Genomic DNA, 22,603 nt, shown 5'->3' with positions numbered 1-22,603 from the left:
TTTTATAATTATGTTATTTATTTTGGATTTTTTTTTCATTTTAGACTTTGAAATACCAGAATTTACAAAAAAACTATATTTTTATCTGCCTGATTAAATCATGTTAAATTATAAATCAGATTTTCTGTTCAACTACTCACTATTTGAGTCACTTTTTTACAGAATACTTTATTAGTCTTGAGTCTTTTCTTGGATGACTACTTGTTATTTTTACTACAGTAAAAATATGTTGAAGTAGTGTTTCTTTCACTGGAGTACAATTGAATGTAACTCAGCCCACCTCATGCAGAGAAACAGAGTTGTCCTTCCTACTTAAAGACTAGGACAAAAAACAGATTTGTTTCTGTTCGTTGGATCAGGTTCTGTTGTAAAGAAGGTTGTAGATGGGTGTGGTAGTGGCGTAGGTGCAGTGATGGCATAGTTACTTTGAAAAAGTAACTTTAATCGGATTACTGATTACTCCTTGAAAAAGTAACTCAGTTAGATTACTGACTACTTGATTTGGAAAGTAACTAAGTTACATTAAAAATAACTTTTTAGTTACTTTCAGCAGCTGCTAACAACAACGCTGTGAAAATTACATTGATCTTTGCCAATACTTAATTGTAAGCTATTTTATAATGGTAACATCGACAATGTGTCTCCACTTATAAGTTTGAACTGAAGGGGAGATTTTTTAATGGTTACAGTACAAAAAAAAAACTTTAGTAATTTGTGCATGTTTTTGTGTAGTCCACTATGGGCCTTACCAAGCTCCGCCCACAACCGACCCACGTGACTGCAAGTCTCACAAACAAAGCCTCACAGCGAGTTGTTTCTATGTAAACATGACTCCATTAGTGCATCATTTCTACCGGATTTTCACAATACAGTATATCAGCTACTACAATGGAGAGAGGAACTAACGAGTTCATGTCATCATCTGGGAGGAGGTTACTGGTTTCTCAGTCACAAGCTGGTTGCAAACCTGAGGCCAGCAGGTGTCAGTCAGTTATGGTAGATCTGAAATTTGGTTTGATGACTGAAATATGAGAAACTACAGGCTGATAGGAGGAACCATAGATCTTCTGAAGTTGGGATATAATTCATTTAATTTCACATAATTAGCCATTTGTTTGTTAAAATTTTATGAAATATATTTGTTCTATTTGATGTTTGTTGTGAATGACGTAAACTCACAAACGAACATTTAGAAACTACAGTGGCTGTAATGAGCCACAGCAAAGGTAAACAAATGTAAAATAACCTGAACAGGTGATCAACTCAAAACCACTAGTACCTTTTTACTCTCTCTCTCTTTGTAGTTTAAGCACACCTGTTACCGTGGCAACCGCCTGCGCCCCGCAAGACGAGCAAAGATTACGTTAAAAACATAACGTTAGGATATCAAGTTTTCAGGCTTGATATTTTGTAGTATACTGAGTTAGTTTTTTCTCGATTATTAATCAGCGCTTCCTTGATTAACGTGACCACGTAGAATGGGCATCAGCCAATGAAAAGCGGCCCCTCTGGTAAGGTCTACATGTCTATAAACTACAAAGAGAGAGAGAGTAAAAAGGTAGGAGTGGTTTTGAGTTGATCACCTGTTGGGGTTATTTTACCTTTGTTTACCTTTGCTGTGGCTCATTACAGCCGCTGTAGTTTCTCAACGTTGGACTAATTACCTCGTTCGTTTGTGAGTAGGGGAAAAGTGGTCCCAAGTATGGAGGCCTTAGTCTTTGTTGTTCCCGTCACAGGTTCAAGTCCTGACCTGATGACCTTTGCGCATGTCCACCCCCTCTCGCTTTCCTGTCTGACAACTGCTAAATAAAGGCCACCAGAGCCACCACCGGTGTAAGTAATGCCGGAATTAATCATTAACAATAAAGATTTTGCGGTATTCTAATTTAGTTATGTATGTTAGTTGCGTTACCACCCCCATGCCACTAGGGACAGGAGGAGACCCCCCAAAATGCAACTAATTAACAGATGTAGAAGTACACAGAAAGCTACAAAATATATTAAGAACTATGAGTTGTGCGCAAATAAATATAGGAGAGAAGTTCAAACGTATACTGAGAGTGGAACCCCTTCCTAAAGATCAAGATGTCACAGATTTCAAAAGAAATAAAAACAGGAGACCACCGCAGATAATATAGGAAATAGCGTCCCCTTCATTTCCGGAATGCATCCATCCCATTTCCAAATATGGTTTGGGTCTGTTTGCGGTCCGTCCCCGCCCCTTTCTGTTTTCTGCAACCATATACTTAGTCTGATCCGCATTCTCCGTGGATTGATTCTGGCAGGAAGACTCGTCATGCTCCGCACAGTGCTTTCCCGGGGTATTACTAGCCTGATCCGACGCTCAGTCTCCTACTATGGGACCGCTGTTCCGGTTCCGAGCGCTCAGCCTGAGGTCCATTTCAACAAGGTAAAGTTAGCAGCTGCTGGACAGGAAAAAAGAACTACAATCTGCAAAAATACTGCGTGGCTCCAAACTGGACTGAACCACAGTCTGGATAGTTTGTGCAGTAAGGAGTTAATGTTGCGGTAGAGAACGGCAATGTTTCCGATTTGACTTAAGCAAATATTTCTGTAGAAACATGTTGAGAGTAGATGAGAGGTCAGAAGTTCAAATTCCAACCCGACTGTTTGTGGAAACGTCCACTGCAGGTAAAGTTAGGTAGAGGAGTAGCTGTGCGCACGACTCTTCAGGAACTGCTTCAAGGTGTTACAGATTAACTGGTGGCTAAATTAACTGGTTGAAACTTATGCGCACCGCAGATGTTTCTAAATTGTAGGTGGCTGTGTTGATGCCTGTTGAAAAATGCTACTTGTGTGACAAAACTGTCTTCAAAACCTTACTATAAATCCCATTTGAAGCAAATATGTTAAATGTTGCACGTGAAAATTATATTTCAAAGCAAGTTTCTACAGAGCAGCGTTGAGTTCGCTTTGAAAACACGGCATTGGAGCAAAACCAGATCAATGAGTAACACCACAATCCCATTCACATTCAGGTTCACCAGAATAAATTCATTTAATCTCATGAACAGCCACAATGTAAACATAAGTGGAAGGTTTCTGCTTTTTGTAACCAGCACTGATCAGAAAAACATTGGAATTGACTCTCAAGAACCTGTAATATGATTTGCTTAACACTTCTAGCCTAGAGTGTGTTTTGGCTCAGATCCTGCAATGCAGCCGTACTGTTTCTGGACTTAATTCATTTTTTAGCGACACTACCCACAGTAAGTGTCGCTGAACAATGAGGTTGATGTCATCATATTTAATAAAATTTAAATTACATCCCTGATGGTGTTGCTTGTGGTGTTCACGTGTCCAAATAGAGAGGAATATCAAGTAATGTTAAGTTATACTGCAATAAAATCTCACCTAAATGATATAAGGTTAACAGCCAATGTTGTAGTTGGTGGTGATATCCAAATTCACAAGCCAAAATTATAATAATAAATGTTCCTACATTATACTGTCAGACACCACCAACAGATTATGAGCCATATCTGCAGTATTTGTCTGTGTTCTCTACTAGGAAACAGTTTGCAGGCTGGTGACGAGGGGAAATACACTTAAAAACAAAACGAGCCGCATTAAAATTAACTAGTGACAGTCAAACGGGGTCCTCAACGCAGATGTTTGTAAAAAATTAGGTGGCTGTGTCGTTTCCTGATCAAAACGCGACAAACGTAAATAAACGGATTAGAAAATGTCTATGATCTCTTCAAAACAATAATATTTTTTTGTATGTGAAGGAATATTCAAGAATATATTGGAATATCACCAAAATATACCACACAAGTGAATATTATTTTTTAGACAGTAAAATAAACGGTCCAAAACTTGAATTAAAGCTGCAAGCAGCCTCGGGCGGCCCTCGCAGCAAGCGCCGCTCCGGCCTATTGGCCACCGCGGGGGTTCCGGCCACCGCAGAAGCTCTCGCTCGGTTTCCAGAGCCGCAGCCCGCTCCCCACCGCGGAAGCTCCGCCGCAGTTTCCAGCACCGCCGCCCGCCAGCCGCCGCAGAAGCTGTCGCGCTTTTTCCCCGCCCGTCCACCGGGCGACACGCGTGAATGCGTTCGGCGGCGGTGCCCGACGACTGTCGAAAAATCTGGCGCAGATCGGTCGATGCGTCGAGGAGATACGGCCCATGTATTAACTTAGGGGGCGCAGTGGAGCCAAATTACATCTCAAACCCGTCGGGCTCTTTAGAGGTGAACAAAGGTCATACATATCCAGTTTGGCGCCAATCGGATGATCTATGCGTGAATAAGAGCCAAACGTATGCATATGGCGAGGGACTGATATTTGCCATTTGGCCACGCCCACACGGTTCAGCCAGCAGCGAGCATTGACAGAGTTTATCATCCGAATCATCTTGATTAGGTCAAGAGAGCCATAAACGGAGCTTTCCAAGGAAAAAAACGGCACTTCCTGTTCTGAGGGGGCGGGGCTTAGATGACGTCATAATATGATGACATAGGGTCGTCAAGGATCCCACCAGGGTCACTCGTGCAAAGTTTGGTGCAGAAGTTATCGACCGTTCACAGTAAAATACGAGACTTCCTGTTGTCAGAGGGCGTGGCCTACGTGATGTCATCATTTGACCATTGGATATTATTCTACACCCGAGGATGATCAATATCTCAAACTTTGGTGTCTCTGTGATTTTTTGTGTTAGAATTACAAATTATTTAATGTTTTCCTCTTTAATTCAACATTGAACTGTCATTCCGTAGGGCAATGCTGCCCTCTGGTGTCGATTTACTGAAATTACTGAAATAGTTTAATTATTTCAGTAATTCGACACCAGAGGGCAGCATTGCCCCACACATGACAAAATAATCCCCTTTGTAATTGACTGTGTAACATATTACACAGTCAATCACAGGGGATCTTTGAGCCTTGCTAACCCCACTTCAACATGCTCCAAAACTCACCAATTTGATAACTTTAAATTAAACATGCCTTATGATCAGACTGACCGAGTTTGAAGTCGATCAATCGAAATCCCTAGGAGGAGTTCGATCAAATGCGAAGGCTGTAAACGTCAAAATTGAGGTCAAATGAACTTCAATCTAAAATGGCCGACTTCCTGTTGGGTTTAGAGCATGGCTCTAAGAGACTTTTTTGTACGTCCCGACAAGATACACATGTGTACCAAGTTTCGTAATTCTAGGTTTAAGCATGGCTTGGGGCTGTTCATTTAAAATACTCTAGGGGTCGCTATAGAAAAATTAGGCCACGCCCACCAAATATCTCTATGGATTCCTGTTCGGGGATGGATAAGGATCCATCCTAGTGAGTTTGGAGCAGCTCACCCCGAAACTGTGGAATTCAGAGCCAAACGAAATTCGACGGCGTTCGCAACGCCGCCACGCCCACCTGCTTCATCGCAGCCGGTCGGGGTTGGAATCCACAACACACCAACATGTCTTCTGTCTCTGGACACAGTTTCATGTTGATTAGGTCAAAGGGCTAAGATAGCGACCGTTCACAGTAAAACATTACACTTCCTGCTCTCAGGGGGCGTGGCCTACATAAAAAAACATTTCACTGCAGGGTATTTTAGGACACCCGATGTCGATCAATCCCTGAAAGTTTGGTCCCTCTATGTGTTTTTGTATAGGAAATATAAGAGGTTTTTGTTTCATGGCGTGTAGGTGAACTTTGACCCCTGCTAACCCCCCTTCAACATGCTCCAAAACTCACCAATTTGATAACTTTAAATCAGACATGCCTTATGATCAGACTGACCGAGTTTGAAGCCGATCAATCGAAATCCCTAGGAGGAGTTCGATCAAATACGAAGGCTGTAAACGTCAAACTCGAGGTCCAAAATGGACCTTCAATACAAAATGGCCGACTTCCTGTGATACTTGCACTATGACATTACTTGTAAATTCTGAGCGTCTTAGTGAGCTCTACAACTGTACCGAATTTCAAGTCTCTACGATGAAGTAAGTGAATAGCAATGGGTCTTTTGAAAATTGCTAGGTGGCGCCGTTGAGCCAATTTGTTTGCGATTTTTGCGGCGACCTTAAAATACGAAATTTTTAAACTCCCCGTATGCATCCGCCAAGTTTGGTGAGTTTTTGAATATGCTAAAGCCTCCAAAAAGGCGCCTCTTTGGGGGGGCAGAAAAATAAGAATAATTAAAGCTGCAAGCAGCCTCGGGCGGCCCTCGCAGCAAGCGCCGCTCCGGCCTATTGGCCACCGCGGGGGTTCCAGCCACCGCAGAAGCTCTCGCGCGTTTTCCAGAGCCGCAGCCCGCTCGCCAGTGCGGAAGCTCCGGCGCAGTCTCCAGCACCGCCGCCCGCCAGCCGCCGCAGAAGCTGTCGCGCATTTTCCCCGCCCGTCCACCGGGCGACACGCGTGAATGCGTTCGGCGGCGCTCCCCGACGACTGTCGAAAAATCTGGCGCAGATCGGTCGATGCGTCGAGGAGATACAGCCCATGTATTAACTTAGGGGGCGCAGTGGAGCCAAATTACATTTCAAACCCGTCGGGCTCTTTAGAGGTGAACAAAGGTCATACATATCCAGTTTGGCGCCAATCGGATTATCTATGCCTGAATAAGAGCCAAACGTATGCATATGGCGAGGGACTGATATTCGCCATTTGGCCACGCCCACACGGTTCAGCCAGCAGCGAGCATTGACAGAGTTTATCATCCGAATCATCTTGATTAGGTCAAGAGAGCCATAAACGGAGCTTTCCAAGTAAAAAAATAGCACTTCCTGTTCCGAGGGGGCGGGGCCTAAGTGATGTCATCATTTGACCATTGGATATTATTGGACACTCGATTATGATCAATCACTGAACGTTTGGTGTCTCTGTGAGTTTTTGTGTTAGAATTACTAATTATTTAATTTTTTCCTCCATTACAACATTGAACTTTCATTCCGTAGGGCAATGCTGCCCTCTGGTGTCGAATTACTGAAATAATGAAACTATTTCAGTGGGCAGCAGAGGGCAGCATTGCCCTACAAACAACGAACATGGACTGTTTATTATGTAATTACACAGAAGATCTCTCTAATTCATTCTGAGGGGGCGGGGCTTAGATGACGTCATAATATGATGACATAGCAATGTCAGGCATCACACCAGGATGAGTCAGGCCAAGTTTGGTGCAGCTCGGTCGAAACATGTGGAATCTAGAAGCAAACGTATGGCATCGGCGTTACAGGTCACTTCGCCACGCCGCCACACCCAGCTGCTTCATCGCAGCCGGTCAGGGCTTGGATCCACAACACACCAACATGTCTTCTGTCTCTGGACACAGTTTCATGTTGATTAGGTCAAAGGGCTAAGATAGCGACCGTTCACAGTAAAACATGACACTTCCTGTTCTCAGGGGGCGTGGCCTAAGTGATGTCATCATTTGACCATTGGATATTATTGGACACTCGATTATGATCAATCACTGAACGTTTGGTGTCTCTGTGAGTTTTTGTGTTAGAATTACAAATTATTTAATTTTTTCCTCCATTACAACAGTGAACTGTCATTCCGTAGGGCAATGCTGCCCTCTGGTGTCGAATTACTGAAATAATGAAACTATTTCAGTGGGCAGCAGAGGGCAGCATTGCCCTACAAACAACGAACATGGACTGTTTATTATGTAATTACACAGAAGATCTCTCTAATTCATTCTGAGGGGGCGGGGCTTAGATGACGTCATAATATGATGACATAGCATTGTCAGGTATCACACCAGGATGAGTCAGGCCAAGTTTGGTGCAGCTCGGTCGAAACATGTGGAATCTAGAAGCAAACGTATGGCATCGGCGTTACAGGTCACTTCGCCACGCCGCCACACCCAGCTGCTTCATCGCAGCTGGTCAAGGCTTGGATCCACAACACACCAACATGTCTTCTGTCTCTGGACACAGTTTCATGTTGATTAGGTCAAAGGGCTAAGATAGCGACCGTTCACAGTAAAACATGACACTTCCTGTTCTCAGGGGGCGTGGCCTACTTAAAAAAATAATTTCACCACAGGGTATTTTAGGACACCCGATGACGATCAATCAATGAAAGTTTGGTCCCTCTCTGTGTTTTTGTATAGGAAATATAAGAGTTTCGTGTTTCATGGCGAGTAGCTGAACTTTGACCCCTGGTAACCCCCCTTCAGCAAGCTCATACAGTCACCAATTTGATAACTTTAAATCAGACATGCCTTATGATCAGACTGACCGAGTTTGAAGCCGATCAATCGAAATCCCTAGGAGGAGTTCGATCAAATGCAAAGGCTGTAAACGTCAAACTCGAGGTCCAAAATGGACCTTCAATCCAAAATGGCCGACTTCCTGTTGGGTTTAGAGCATGGCTCCAAGAGACTTTTTTGTACGTCCTGACAAGATACACATGTGTACCAAGTTTCGTAATTCTAGGATTAAGCATGGCTTGGGGCTGATTTTTCTAAATATTCTAGGGGGAGATGTAGAGAAATTAGGCCACGCCCACCAAATTTCGCTATGGATTCCTGTTGGCGGGTGTATAAGGATCCATCCTAGTGAGTTTGGAGCAGCTCACCCCGAAACTGTGGAATTCAGAGCCAAACGAAATTCGATGGCGTTCGCAACGCCGCCACGCCCACCTGCTTCATCGCAGCCGGTCGGGGTTGGAATCCACAACACACCAACATGTCTTCTGTCTCTGGACACAGTTTCATGTTGATTAGGTCAAAGGGCTAAGATAGCGACCGTTCACAGTAAAACATTACACTTCCTGCTCTCAGGGGGCGTGGCCTACGTAAAAAAAAAATTTCACTGCAGGGTATTATAGGACACCCGATGACGATCAATCACTGAAAGTTTGGTCCCTCTATGTGTTTTTGTATAGGAAATATAAGAGGTTTTTGTTTCCTGGCGTGTAGGTGAACTTTGACCCCTGGTAACCCCCCTTCAACATGCTCCAAAACTCACCAATTTGATAACTTTAAATCAGACATGCCTTATGATCAGACTGACCGAGTTTGAAGCCGATCAATCGAAATCCCTAGGAGGAGTTCGATCAAATACGAAGGCTGTAAACGGCCAAAATAGGGTCCGAAATGGACCTTCAATCCAACATGGCCGACTTTCTGTGATAGTTGCACTATGACATTACTTGTAAATTCTGAGCGTCTTAGTGAGCCCTACAACTGTACCGAATTTCAAGTCTCTACGATGAAGTAAGTGAATAGCAATGGGTCTTTTGAAAATTGCTAGTTGCTGCCGTTGAGCAATTTTTTTTGCGATTTTTGCGACGACCTTACAGTACTTAAATTTAAAACTCGTTTTATGCGACCGCCAAGTTTGGTGAGTTTTTGAATATGATAAAGCCCCCAAAAAGGCAATTCATTTGGGTGGAAGAATAATAAGAATAATTAAAGCTGCAAGCAGCCTCGGGCGGCCCTCGCAGCAAGCGCCGCTCCGGCCTATTGGCCACCGCGGGGGTTCCAGCCACCGCAGAAGCTCTCGCACGATTTCCAGAGCCGCAGCCAACTCCCCACCGCAGAAGCTCCGCCGCAGTTTCCAGCACCGCCGCCCGCTAGCCACCGCAGAAGCTGTCGCGCATTTTCCACACCCATCCACCAGGCGACACGCGTGAATGCGTTCGGCAGCGCTCCCCGACGACTGTCAAAAAATCTGGTGCAGATCGGTGGATGCGTCGAGGAGATACAGCCCATGTATTAACTTAGGGGGCGCAGTGGAGCCAAATTACATTTCAAACCCGTCGGGCTCTTTAGAGGTGAACAAAGGTCATACATATCCAGTTTGGCGCCAATCGGATGATCTATGCCTGAATAAGAGCCAAACGTATGTATATGGCGAGGGACTGATATTCGCCATTTGGCCACGCCCACACGGTTCAGCCAGCAGCGAGCATTGACAGAGTTTATCATCCGAATCATCTTGATTAGGTCAAGAGAGCCATAAACAGAGCTTTCCAAGTAAAAAAATAGCACTTCCTGTTCCGAGGGGGCGGGGCCTAAGTGATGTCATCATTTAACCATTGGATATTATTGGACACTCGATTATGATCAATCACTGAACGTTTGGTGTCTCTGTGAGTTTTTGTGTTAGAATTACTAATTATTTAATTTTTTCCTCCATTACAACATTGAACTTTCATTCCGTAGGGCAATGCTGCCCTCTGGTGTCGAATTACTGAAATAATGAAACTATTTCAGTGGGCAGCAGAGGGCAGCATTGCCCTACAAACAACGAACATGGACTGTTTATTATGTAATTACACAGAAGATCTCTCTAATTCATTCTGAGGGGGCGGGGCTTAGATGACGTCATAATATGATGACATAGCATTGTCAGGTATCACACCAGGATGAGTCAGGCAAAGTTTGGTGCAGCTCGGTCGAAATATATGGAATCTAGAAGCAAACGTATGGCATCGGCGTTACAGGTCACTTCGCCACGCCGCCACAGCCAGCTGCTTCATCGCAGCCGGTCAGGGCTTGAATCCACAACACACCAACATGTCTTCTGTCTCTGGACACAGTTTCATGTTGATTAGGTCAAAGGGGTAAGATAGCAACCGTTCATAGGAAAACATGACACTTCCTGTTCTCAGGGGGCGTGGCCTAAGCGATGTCATCATTTCACCACAGGGTATTTTAGGACACCTAATCATGATCAATAACTGAAAGTTTGGTCCCTCTATGTGTTTTTGTATAGGAAATATAAGAGTTTCGTGTTTCATGGCGAGTAGGTGAACTTTGACCCCTGGTAACCCCCCTTCAGCAAGCTCATACAGTCACCAATTTGATAACTTTAAATCAGACATGCCTTATGATCAGACTGACCGAGTTTGAAGCCGATCAATCGAAAGCCCTAGGAGGAGTTCGATCAAATGCAAAGGCTGTAAACGTCAAAATCGAGGTCAAATGAACTTCAATCTAAAATGGCCGACTTCCTGTTGGGTTTAGAGCATGGCTCTAAGAGACTTTTTTGTACGTCCCGACAAGATACACATGTGTACCAAGTTTCGTAATTCTAGGTTTAAGCATGGCTTGGGGCTGTTCATTTAAAATACTCTAGGGGTCGCTATAGAAAAATTAGGCCACGCCCACCAAATTTCGCTATGGATTCCTGTTTGGGGATGGATAAGAATCCATCCTAGTGAGTTTGGAGCAGCTCACCCCGAAACTGTGGAATTCAGAGCCAAACGAAATTCGATGGCGTTCGCAACGCCGCCACGCCCACCTGCTTCATCGCAGCCGGTCGGGGTTGGAATCCAGAACACACCAACATGTCTTCTGTCTCTGGACACAGTTTCATGTTGATTAGGTCAAAGGGCTAAGATAGCGACCGTTCACAGTAAAACATTACACTTCCTGCTCTCAGGGGGCGTGGCCTACATAAAAAAAAAATTTCACTGTAGGGTATTTTAGGACACCCGATGACGATCAATCACTGAAAGTTTGGTCCCTCTATGTGTTTTTGTATAGGAAATATAAGAGGTTTTTGTTTCATGGCGTGTAGGTGAACTTTGACCCCTGCTAACCCCCCTTCAACATGCTCCAAAACTCACCAATTTGATAACTTTAAATCAGACATGCCTTATGATCAGACTGACCGAGTTTGAAGCCGATCAATCGAAATCCCTAGGAGGAGTTCGATCAAATACGAAGGCTGTAAACGTCAAACTCGAGGTAAAAAATGGACCTTCAATACAAAATGGCCGACTTCCTGTGATACTTGCACTATGACATTACTTGTAAATTCTGAGCGTCTTAGTGAGCTCTACAACTGTACCGAATTTCAAGTCTCTACGATGAAGTAAGTGAATAGCAATGGGTCTGTTGAAAATTGCTAGTTGCCGCCGTTGAGCAATTTTTTTTGCGATTTTTGCGGCGACCTTAAAATTCAAAATTTTTAAACCGCCTAGTCGCTTCCGCCAAGTTTGGTGAGTTTTTGAATATGATAAAGCCCCCAAAAAGGCGCACGAAGAGGGGGGCAGAATCGTAAGAAGAATAATAAGAAACAGTACAGATACAATAGGCCTTCGCAGCGCTTTGCTGCTCGGGCCTAATTAAAGCTGCAAGCAGCCTCGAGCGGCCCTCGCAGCAAGCGCCGCTCCGGCCTATTGGCCACCGCGGGGGTTCCGGCCACCGCAGAAGCTCTCGCTCGGTTTCCAGAGCCGCAGCCCGCTCCCCACCGCGGAAGCTCCGCCGCAGTTTCCAGCACCGCCGCCCGCCAGCCGCCGCAGAAGCTGTCGCGCATTTTCCCCGCCCGTCCACCGGGCGACACGCGTGAATGCGTTCGGCGGCGGTGCCCGACGACTGTCGAAAAATCTGGCGCAGATCGGTCGATGCGTCGAGGAGATACGGCCCATGTATTAACTTAGGGGGCGCAGTGGAGCCAAATTACATATCAAACCCGTCGGGCTCTTTAGAGGTGAACAAAGGTCATACATATCCAGTTTGGCGCCAATCGGATGATCTATGCATGAATAAGAGCCAAACGTATGCATATGGCGAGGGACTGATATTCGCCATTTGGCCACGCCCACACGGTTCAGCCAGCAGCGAGCATTGACAGAGTTTATCATCCGAATCATCTTGATTAGGTCAAGAGAGCCATAAACGGAGCTTTCCAAGGAAAAAAACGGCACTTCCTGTTCTGAGGGGGCGGGGCTTAGATGACGTCATAATATGATGACATAGGGTCGTCAAGGATCCCACCAGGGTCACTCGTGCAAAGTTTGGTGCAGAAGTTATCGACCGTTCACAGTAAAATACGAGACTTCCTGTTGTCAGAGGGCGTGGCCTACGTGATGTCATCATTTGACCATTGGATATTATTCTACACCCGAGGATGATCAATATCTCAAACTTTGGTGTCTCTGTGATTTTTTGTGTTAGAATTACAAATTATTTAATTTTTTCCTCTTTAATTCAACATTGAACTGTCATTCCGTAGGGCAATGCTGCCCTCTGGTGTCGATTTACTGAAATTACTGAAATAGTTTAATTATTTCAGTAATTCGACACCAGAGGGCAGCATTGCCCCACACATGACAAAATAATCCCCTTTGTAATTGACTGTGTAACATATTACACAGTCAATCACAGGGGATCTTTGAGCCTTGCTAACCCCACTTCAACATGCTCCAAAACTCACCAATTTGATAACTTTAAATTAAACATGCCTTATCATCAGACTGACCGAGTTTGAAGTCGATCAATCGAAATCCCTAGGAGGAGTTCGATCAAATGCGAAGGCTGTAAACGTCAAAATTGAGGTCAAATGAACTTCAATCTAAAATGGCCGACTTCCTGTTGGGTTTAGAGCATGGCTCTAAGAGACTTTTTTGTACGTCCCGACAAGATACACATGTGTACCAAGTTTCGTAATTCTAGGTTTAAGCATGGCTTGGGGCTGTTCATTTAAAATACTCTAGGGGTCGCTATAGAAAAATTAGGCCACGCCCACCAAATATCTCTATGGATTCCTGTTCGGGGATGGATAAGGATCCATCCTAGTGAGTTTGGAGCAGCTCACCCCGAAACTGTGGAATTCAGAGCCAAACGAAATTCGATGGCGTTCGCAACGCCGCCACGCCCACCTGCTTCATCGCAGCCGGTCGGGGTTGGAATCCCCAACACACCAACATGTCTTCTGTCTCTGGACACAGTTTCATGTTGATTAGGTCAAAGGGCTAAGATAGCGACCGTTCACAGTAAAACATGACACTTCCTGTTCTCAGGGGGCGTGGCCTACTTAAAAAAATAATTTCACCACAGGGTATTTTAGGACACCCGATGACGACCAATCTCTGAAAGTTTGGTCCCTCTCTGTGTTTTTGTATAGGAAATATAAGAGTTTCGTGTTTCATGGCGAGTAGGTGAACTTTAACCCCTGCTAACCCCCCTTCAACATGCTCCAAAACTCACCAATTTGATAACTTTAAATCAGACATGCCTTATGATCAGACTGACCGAGTTTGAAGCCGATCAATCGAAATCCCTAGGAGGAGTTCGATCAAATACGAAGGCTGTAAACGTCAAACTCGAGGTCCAAAATGGACCTTCAATACAAAATGGCCGACTTCCTGTGATACTTGCACTATGACATTACTTGTAAATTCTGAGCGTCTTAGTGAGCTCTACAACTGTACCGAATTTCAAGTCTCTACGATGAAGTAAGTGAATAGCAATGGGTCTTTTGAAAATTGCTAGGTGGCGCCGTTGAGCCAATTTGTTTGCGATTTTTGCGGCGACCTTAAAATACGAAATTTTTAAACTCCCCGTATGCATCCGCCAAGTTTGGTGAGTTTTTGAATATGCTAAAGCCTCCAAAAAGGCGCCTCTTTGGGGGGGCAGAAAAATAAGAATAATTAAAGCTGCAAGCAGCCTCGGGCGGCCCTCGCAGCAAGCGCCGCTCCGGCCTATTGGCCACCGCGGGGGTTCCGGCCACCGCAGGAGCTCTCGCATGGTTTAGGGCGAGCTTTCCAAGGAAAAAAACGGCACTTCCTGTTCCGAGGGGGCGGGGCTTAGATGACGTCATAATATGATGACGTAGGATCGACGGGCCTCCCACCAGGATCACTCAGGCCAAGTTTGATGCGGCTCGGTCAAAATATGTGGAATGTAGAGGCAAACGTATACGAACGGCGTTGCCGCCATTGAAAACTCTTGGCACTTTAAAGCAAGCGAGACCAACGTCCTATCTGTCATCCAACACAGAATCACCTTGATTAGGTCAAGAGAGCCATAAACAGAGCTTTCCAAGGAAAAAAACGGCACTTCCGGTTCCGAGGGGGCGGGGCTTAGATGACGTCATAATGTGATGACGTAGGATTGACGGGCAAGCCTCCAGGATCACTCAGGCCAAGTTTGATGCAGCTCGGTCAAAATATGTGGAAGGTAGAGGCAAACGTATACGAACGGCGTTGCCGCCATTGAAAACTGTTGGGACTTTAAAGCAAGCGAGACCAACTTCCTATCTGTCATCCAACACAGAATCACCTTGATTAGGTCAAGAGAGCCATAGATGAATGTTTCCAAGGAAAAAAATAGCACTTCCTGTTCTGAGGGGGCGGGGCTTAGATGACGTCATAATCTGATGACATAGAATTTTCAGGTATCACACCAGCATCACTCAAGCCAAGTTTAGTGCAGCTCGGTCGAAACATGTGGAATCTAGAAGCAAACGTATGGCATCGGCGTTACAGGTCACTTCGCCATGCCGCCGCACACAGCTGCTTCATCGCAGCCGGTCAGGGCTTGAATCCACAACACACCAACATGTCTTCTGTCTCTGCACACAGTTTCATGTTGATTAGGTCAAAGGGCTAAGATAGCGACCGTTCACAGTAAAACATGACACTTCCTGTTCTCAGGGGGCGTCGCCTAAGCGATGTCATAATTTCACCACAGGGTATTTTAGGACACCTATTGATGATCAATAACTGAAAGTTTGGTGTCTCTGTGAGTTTCTGTGCAGGATATATAAGAGTTTGGTGTTTCATGGCGAGTAGGTGAACTTTGACCCCTGGTAACCCCCCTTCAGCAAGCTCATACAGTCACCAATTTGATAACTTTAAATCAGACATGCCTTATGATCAGACTGACCGAGTTTGAAGCCGATCAACCGAAATCCCTAGGAGGAGTTCGATCAAATGCAAAGGCTGTAAACGTCAAACTCGAGGTCCACAATGGACCTTCAATACAAAATGGCCGACTTCCTGTTGGGTTTAGAGCATGGCTCTAAGAGACTTTTTTGTACGTCCCGACAAGATACACATATGTACCAAGTTTCGTAATTCTAGGATAAAGCATGGCTTGGGGCTGTTCATTTAAAATACTCTAGGGGTCGCTATAGAGAAATTAGGCCACGCCCACCAAATTTTGTTATGAATTCCTGTCGGTGGGTGGATAAGGATCCATCCTAGTGAGTTTGGAGCAGCTGGGCCCGAAATTGTGGAATTCAGAGCCAAACGTATGGCAACGGCGTTACAGGTCACTTCGCCACGCCGCCACGCCCACCTGCTATGTCAAAGCCGGTCGGGGTTGGAATCCTCAACACACCAACATGTCTTCTGTCTCTGGACACAGTTTCATGTTGATGAGGTCAAAGGGCTAAGATAGCGACCGTTCACAGTAAAACATGACACTTCCTGTTCTCAGGGGGCGTGGCCTAAGTGATGTCATCATTTCACCACAGGGTATTTTAGGACACCCGATGACGATCAATCAGTGAAAGTTTGGTCCCTCTATGTGTTTTTATATAGGAAATATAAGAGTTTCGTGTTTCATGGCGAGTAGGTGAACTTTGACCCCTGCTAACCCCCCTTCAGCATGCTCCAAAACTCACCAATTTGATAACTTTAAATCAAACATGCCTTATGATCAGACTGACCGAGTTTGAAGTCGATCAATCGAAATCCCTAGGAGGAGTTCGATCAAATACGAAGGCTGTAAACGTCAAACTCGAGGTAAAAAATGGACGTTCAATACAAAATGGCCGACTTTCTGTGATAGTTGGCTTATAACATTCAATGTAAGTTCTGAGTCTTTTGGTGAGCTCTACAAGTGTACCAAATTTCATGTCTCTACGATGAAGTACGTTCATACCATTGTGTCAACAGAAAATTGCTAGTTGCCGCCGTTCAGCAATTTTTTTTGCGATTTTTGCGACAACCTTAAAATTCAAAATTTTTAAATTTTCTAGTCGCCACCGCCAAGTTTGGTGAGTTTTTGAATATGATAAAGCCCCCAAAAAGGCACACGAAGAGGTGGGAAGAATCGTAATAATAATAATAAACAGTACAGATACAATAGGCCTTCGCAGCGCTTTGCTGCTCGGGCCTAATAATAATAATAATAAACAGTACAGATACAATAGGCCTTCGCAGCGCTTTGCTGCTCGGGCCTAATTAAAGCTGCAAGCAGCCTCGGGCGGCCCTCGCAGCAAGCGCCGCTCCGGCCTATTGGCCACCGCGGGGGTACCGGCCACCGCAGAAGCTCTCGCTCGGTTTCCAGAGCCGCAGCCCGCTCCCCACCGCGGAAGCTCCGGCGCAGTTTCCAGCACCGCCGCCCGCCAGCCGCCGCAGAAGCTGTCCCGCATTTTCCCCGCCCGTCCACCGGGCGATACGCGTGAATGCGTTCGGCGGCGCTGCCCGACGACTGTCGAAAAATCTGGCGCAGATCGGTCGATGCGTCGAGGAGATACAACCCATGTATTACCTTAGGGGGCGCAGTGGCGCCAAATTACATTTCAAACCCGTTGGGCTCTTTAGAGGTGAACAAAGGTCATACATATCCAGTTTGGCGCCAATCGGATGATCTATGCCTGAATAAGAGCCAAACGTATGCATATGGCGAGGGACTGATATTCGCCGTTTGGCCACGCCCACAGGGTTCAGCCAGCAGCGAGCATTGACAGAGTTTATCATCCGAATCATCTTGATTAGGTCAAGAGAGCCATAAACGGAGCTTTCCAAGTAAAAAAACGGCACTTCCTGTTCCGAGGGGGCGGGGCTTATATGACGTCATAATATGATGACATAGGGTCGTCAAGGAACCCACCAGGGTCACTCGTGCAAAGTTTGGTGCAGAAGCTATCGACCGTTCACAGTAAAATACAAGACTTCCTGTTGTCAGAGGGCGTGGCCTACGTGATGTCATCATTTGACCATTGGATATTATTGGACACAAGATAATGATCAATAACTCAAACTTTGGTGTCTCTGTCAGCTTTTGTGTTAGAATTACAAATTATTTAATTTTTTCCTTTTCAATTCAACATTGAACTGTCATTCCGTAGGGCAATGCTGCCCTCTGGTGTCGAATTACTGAAATTACTGAAATAGTTTCATTATTTCAGTAATTCGACACCAGAGGGCAGCATTGCCCTACGGAATGACTAAATATCCCCTTTGTAATTGACTGTGTAATATGTCAATCACAGGGGATCTTTGACCCCTGCTAACCCCCCTTCAACATGCTCCAAAACTCACCAATTTGATAACTTTAAATCAAACATGCCTTGTGATCAGACTGACCAAGTTTGAAGTCGATCAATCGAAATCCCTAGGAGGAGTTCGATCAAATACGAAGGCTGTAAACGTCAAAATCGAGGTCAAATGAACTTCAATCTAAAATGGCCGACTTCCTGTTGGGTTTAGAGCATGGCTCTAAGAGACTTTTTTGTACGTCCTGACAAGATACACATGTGTACCAAGTTTCGTAATTCTAAGTTAAAGCATCGCTTGGGGCTGATTTTTAAAAATATTCTAGGGGACCGTATAGAGAAATTAGGCCACGCCCACCAAATTTCGCTATGGATTCCTGTTGGCAGGTTGATAAGGATCCATCCTAGTGAGTTTGGAGCAGCTCACCCCGAAACTGTGGAATTCAGAGCCAAACGAAATTCGATGGCGTTCGCAACGCCGCCACGCCCACCTGCTTCATCGCAGCCGGTCGGGGTTGGAATCCCCAACACACCAACATGTCTTCTGTCTCTGGACACAGTTTCATGTTGATTAGGTCAAAGGGCTAAGATAGCGACCGTTCACAGTAAAACATGACACTTCCTGTTCTCAGGGGGCGTGGCTTAAGTGATGTCATCATTTCACCACAGGGTATTTTAGGACATCTTATGACAATCAATCACTGAACGTTTGGTCCCTCTATGTGTTTTTATATAGGAAATATAAGAGTTTCGTGTTTCATGGCGAGTAGGTGAACTTTAACCCCTGCTAACCCCCCTTCAACATGCTCCAAAACTCACCAATTTGATAACTTTAAATCAGACATGCCTTATGATCAGACTGACCGAGTTTGAAGCCGATCAATCGAAATCCCTAGGAGGAGTTCGATCAAATACGAAGGCTGTAAACGTCAAACTCGAGGTCCAAAATGGACCTTCAATACAAAATGGCCGACTGCCTGTTGGGTTTAGAGCATGGCTCCAAGAGACTTTTTTGTACATCCTGAAAAGATACACATATGTACCAAGTTTCGTAATTCTAGGATAAAGCATGGCCTGGGGCTGTTCATTTAAAATACTCTAGGGGTCGCTATAGAGAAATTAGGCCACGCCCACCAAATTTTGTTATGAATTCCTGTCGGTGGGTGGATAAGGATCCATCCTAGTGAGTTTGGAGCAGCTGGGCCCGAAATTGTGGAATTCAGAGCCAAACGAAATTCGACGGCGTTCGCAACGCCGCCACACCCACCTGCTTCATCGCAGCCGGTCGGGGTTGGATTACTCAACACACCAACATGTCTTCTGTCTCTGGACACAGTTTCATGTTGATTAGGTCAAAGGGCTAAGATAGCGACCGTTCACAGTAAAACATGACACTTCCTGTTCTCAGGGGGCGTGGCCTACTTAAAAAAATAATTTCACCACAGGGTATTTTAGGACACCCGATGACGACCAATCTCTGAAAGTTTGGTCCCTCTCTGTGTTTTTGTATAGGAAATATAAGAGTTTCGTGTTTCATGGCGAGTAGGTGAACTTTGACCCCTGCTAACCCCCCTTCAACATGCTCCAAAACTCACCAATTTGATAACTTTAAATCAAACATGCCTTATGATCAGACTGACCGAGTTTGAAGTCGATCAATCGAAATCCCTAGGAGGAGTTCGATCAAATACGAAGGCTGTAAACGTCAAACTCGAGGAAAAAAATGGACGTTCAAGACAAAATGGCTGACTTCCTGTGATATTTGCACTTCTAAATCTATACCTAATTCTGAGCATCTTGGTGAGCTCTACATGTGTACCAAATTTCATGTCTCTACGATAAAGTAAATGAATAGCAAAATTTCCTTTGAAAATTGCTAGTTGGCGCCGTTGAGCCAATTTTTTTGCGATTTTTGCATCGACCTTAAAATTCAAAATTTTTAAACTGCCTAGTCGCGACCGCCAAGTTTGGTGCGTTTTTGAATATGATAAAGCCCCCAAAAAGGCACCTCTTTGGGGGGTAAGAATAATAAGAATAATAATAAACAGTACAGATACAATAGGCCTTCGCAGCGCTTTGCTGCTCGGGCCTAATAATTAAAGCTGCAAGCAGCCTCGGGCGGCCCTCGCAGCAAGCGCCGCTCCGGCCTATTGGCCACCGCGGGGGTTCCAGCCACCGCAGAAGCTCTCGCGCGCTTTCCAGAGCCGCAGCCTGCTCCCCACCGCGGAAGCTCCGCCGCAGATTCCAGCATCGCCGCCCGCCAGCCGCCGCAGAAGCTGTCGCGCATTTTCCCCGCCCGTCCACCGGGCGACAGGCGTGAATGCGTTCAGCGGCGCTCCCCGACGACTGTCAAAAAATCTGGTGCAGATCGGTCGATGCGTCGAGGAGATACGGCCGATGTATCAACTTAGGGGGCGCAGTGGAGTCAAATTACATCTCAAACCCGTCGGGCTCTTTAGAGGTGAACAAAGGTCATACATATCCAGTTTGGCGCCAATCGGATGATCCATGCGTGAATTAGAGCCAAACGTATGTATATGGCGAGGGACTGATATTCGCCATTTGGCCACGCCCACACGGTTCAGCCAGCAGCGAGCATTGACAGAGTTTATCATCCGAATCATCTTGATTAGGTCAAGAGAGCCATAAACGGAGCTTTCCAAGTAAAAAACGGCACTTCCTGTTCTGAGGGGGCGGGGCTTAGATGACGTCATAATATGATGACATAGGGTCGTCAAGGATCCCCCAGGGTCACTCGTGCAAAGTTTGGTGCAGAAGCTATCGACCGTTCACAGTAGAATTACAAATTTTTAATTTTTTCCTACATTACAAAATTGAACTCTGTAGGGCAATGCTGCCCTCTGGTGTCGAATTACTGAAATAATGAAACTATTTCAGTAATTTCAGTTATTCGACACCAGAGGGCAGCATTGCCCTACACATGACAAAGCCCTTTGTATTACACAGTCGATCACAGGGGAACTTTGAGCCTTGCTAACCCCCCTTCCACATGTTCAAATGTCACCATATTGATAACTTTGAATCAGACATGCCTTATGATCAGACTGACCGAGTTTGAAGTCGATCAATTGAAATCCCTAGGAGGAGTTCGATCAAATACGAAGGCTGTAAAAGTCAAAATCGAGGTCAAATGAAATTCAATCTAAAATGGCCGACTTCCTGTTGGGTTTAGAGCATGGCTCTAAGAGACTTTTTTGTACGTCCCGACAAGATACACATGTGTACCAAGTTTCGTAATTCTAGGATAAAGCATGGCATGGGGCTGTTCATTTAAAATACTCTAGGGGTCGCTATAGAGAAATTAGGCCACGCCCACCAAATTTTGTTATGAATTCCTGTCGGTGGGTGTACAAGGATCCATCCTAGTGAGTTTGAAGCAGCTGGGCCCGAAATTGTGGAATTCAGAGCCAAACGAAATTCGACGGCGTTCGCAACGCCGCCACGCCACCTGCTTCATCGCAGCCGGTCGGGGTTGGAATAACTCAACACACCAACATGTCTTCTGTCTCTGGACACAGTTTCATGTTGATTAGGTCAAAGGGCTAAGATAGCGACCGTTCACAGTAAAACATGACACTTCCTGTTCTCAGGGGGCGTGGCCTACTTAAAAAAATAATTTCACCACAGGGTATTTTAGGACACCCGATGACGATCAATCAATGAAAGTTTGGTCCCTCTCTGTGTTTTTGTATAGGAAATATAAGAGTTTCGTGTTTCATGGCGAGTAGGTGAACTTTGACCCCTGCTAACCCCGCTTCAGCAAGCTCATACAGTCACCAATTTGATAACTTTAAATCAGACATGCCTTATGATCAGACTGACCGAGTTTGAAGCCGATCAATCGAAATCCCTAGGAGGAGTTCGATCAAATACGAAGGCTGTAAACGTCAAACTCGAGGTCCAGAATGGACCTTCAATACAAAATGGCCGACTTCCTGTTGGGTTTAGAGCATGGCTCCAAGAGACTTTTTTGTACGTCCTGAAAAGATACACATATGTACCAAGTTTCGTAATTCTAGGTTTAAGCATGGCTTGGGGCTGTTCATTTAAAATACTCTAGGGGTCGCTATAGAAAAATTAGGCCACGCCCACCAAATATCGCTATGGATTCCTGTTCGGGGATGGATAAGGATCCATCCTAGTGAGTTTGGAGCAGCTCACCCCGAAACTGTGGAATTCAGAGCCAAACGAAATTCGATGGCGTTCGCAACGCCGCCACGCCCACCTGCTTCATCGCAGCCGGTCGGGGTTGGAATCCACAACACACCAACATGTCTTCTGTCTCTGGACACAGTTTCATGTTGATTAGGTCAAAGGGCTAAGATAGCGACCGTTCACAGTAAAACATTACACTTCCTGCTCTCAGGGGGCGTGGCCTACATAAAAAAAAAATTTCACTGCAGGGTATTTTAGGACACTCGATGTCGATCAATCACTGAAAGTTTGGTCCCTCTATGTGTTTTGTATATGAAATATAAGAGGTTTTTGTTTCATGGCGTGTAGGTGAACTTTGACCCCTGGTAACCCCCCTTCAACATGCTCCAAAACTCACCAATTTGATAACTTTAAATCAGACATGCCTTATGATCAGACTGACCGAGTTTGAAGCCGATCAATCGAAATCCCTAGGAGGAGTTCGATCAAATACGAAGGCTGTAA

The 22,603-nt window shown here is 45.3% G+C and overlaps 1 protein-coding gene across 2 annotated transcripts in view; it reads left to right on the top strand.

The window, feature by feature from the left end:
- Nucleotides 1-2,225: 2,225 nt before the first annotated feature.
- aldh2 (aldehyde dehydrogenase 2 family (mitochondrial)) overlaps nucleotides 2,226-22,603 on the top strand; it is an 87,871-nt gene continuing 67,493 nt past the window's right edge. Inside the window, exon 1 of one of the 2 annotated variants that reach the window (XR_002752526.1) lies at nucleotides 2,226-2,410. Coding sequence is in view for 1 of the 2 variants with exons in the window: in XM_023330572.1 (XP_023186340.1) it covers nucleotides 2,297-2,410 (114 nt within the window). In the remaining variant the exon portion in view is untranslated. The remainder of the gene's footprint in view (nucleotides 2,411-22,603) is intronic. The other variant, XM_023330572.1, reaches the window with a different exon arrangement.

The sequence above is a fragment of the Xiphophorus maculatus genome, chromosome 3 (assembly GCF_002775205.1).
Source record: "Xiphophorus maculatus strain JP 163 A chromosome 3, X_maculatus-5.0-male, whole genome shotgun sequence".
NCBI lineage: Eukaryota > Metazoa > Chordata > Actinopteri > Cyprinodontiformes > Poeciliidae > Xiphophorus > Xiphophorus maculatus.
Note: the sequence above shows the minus strand (reverse complement) of the source record. Positions and strands in the feature narration are given on the sequence as shown.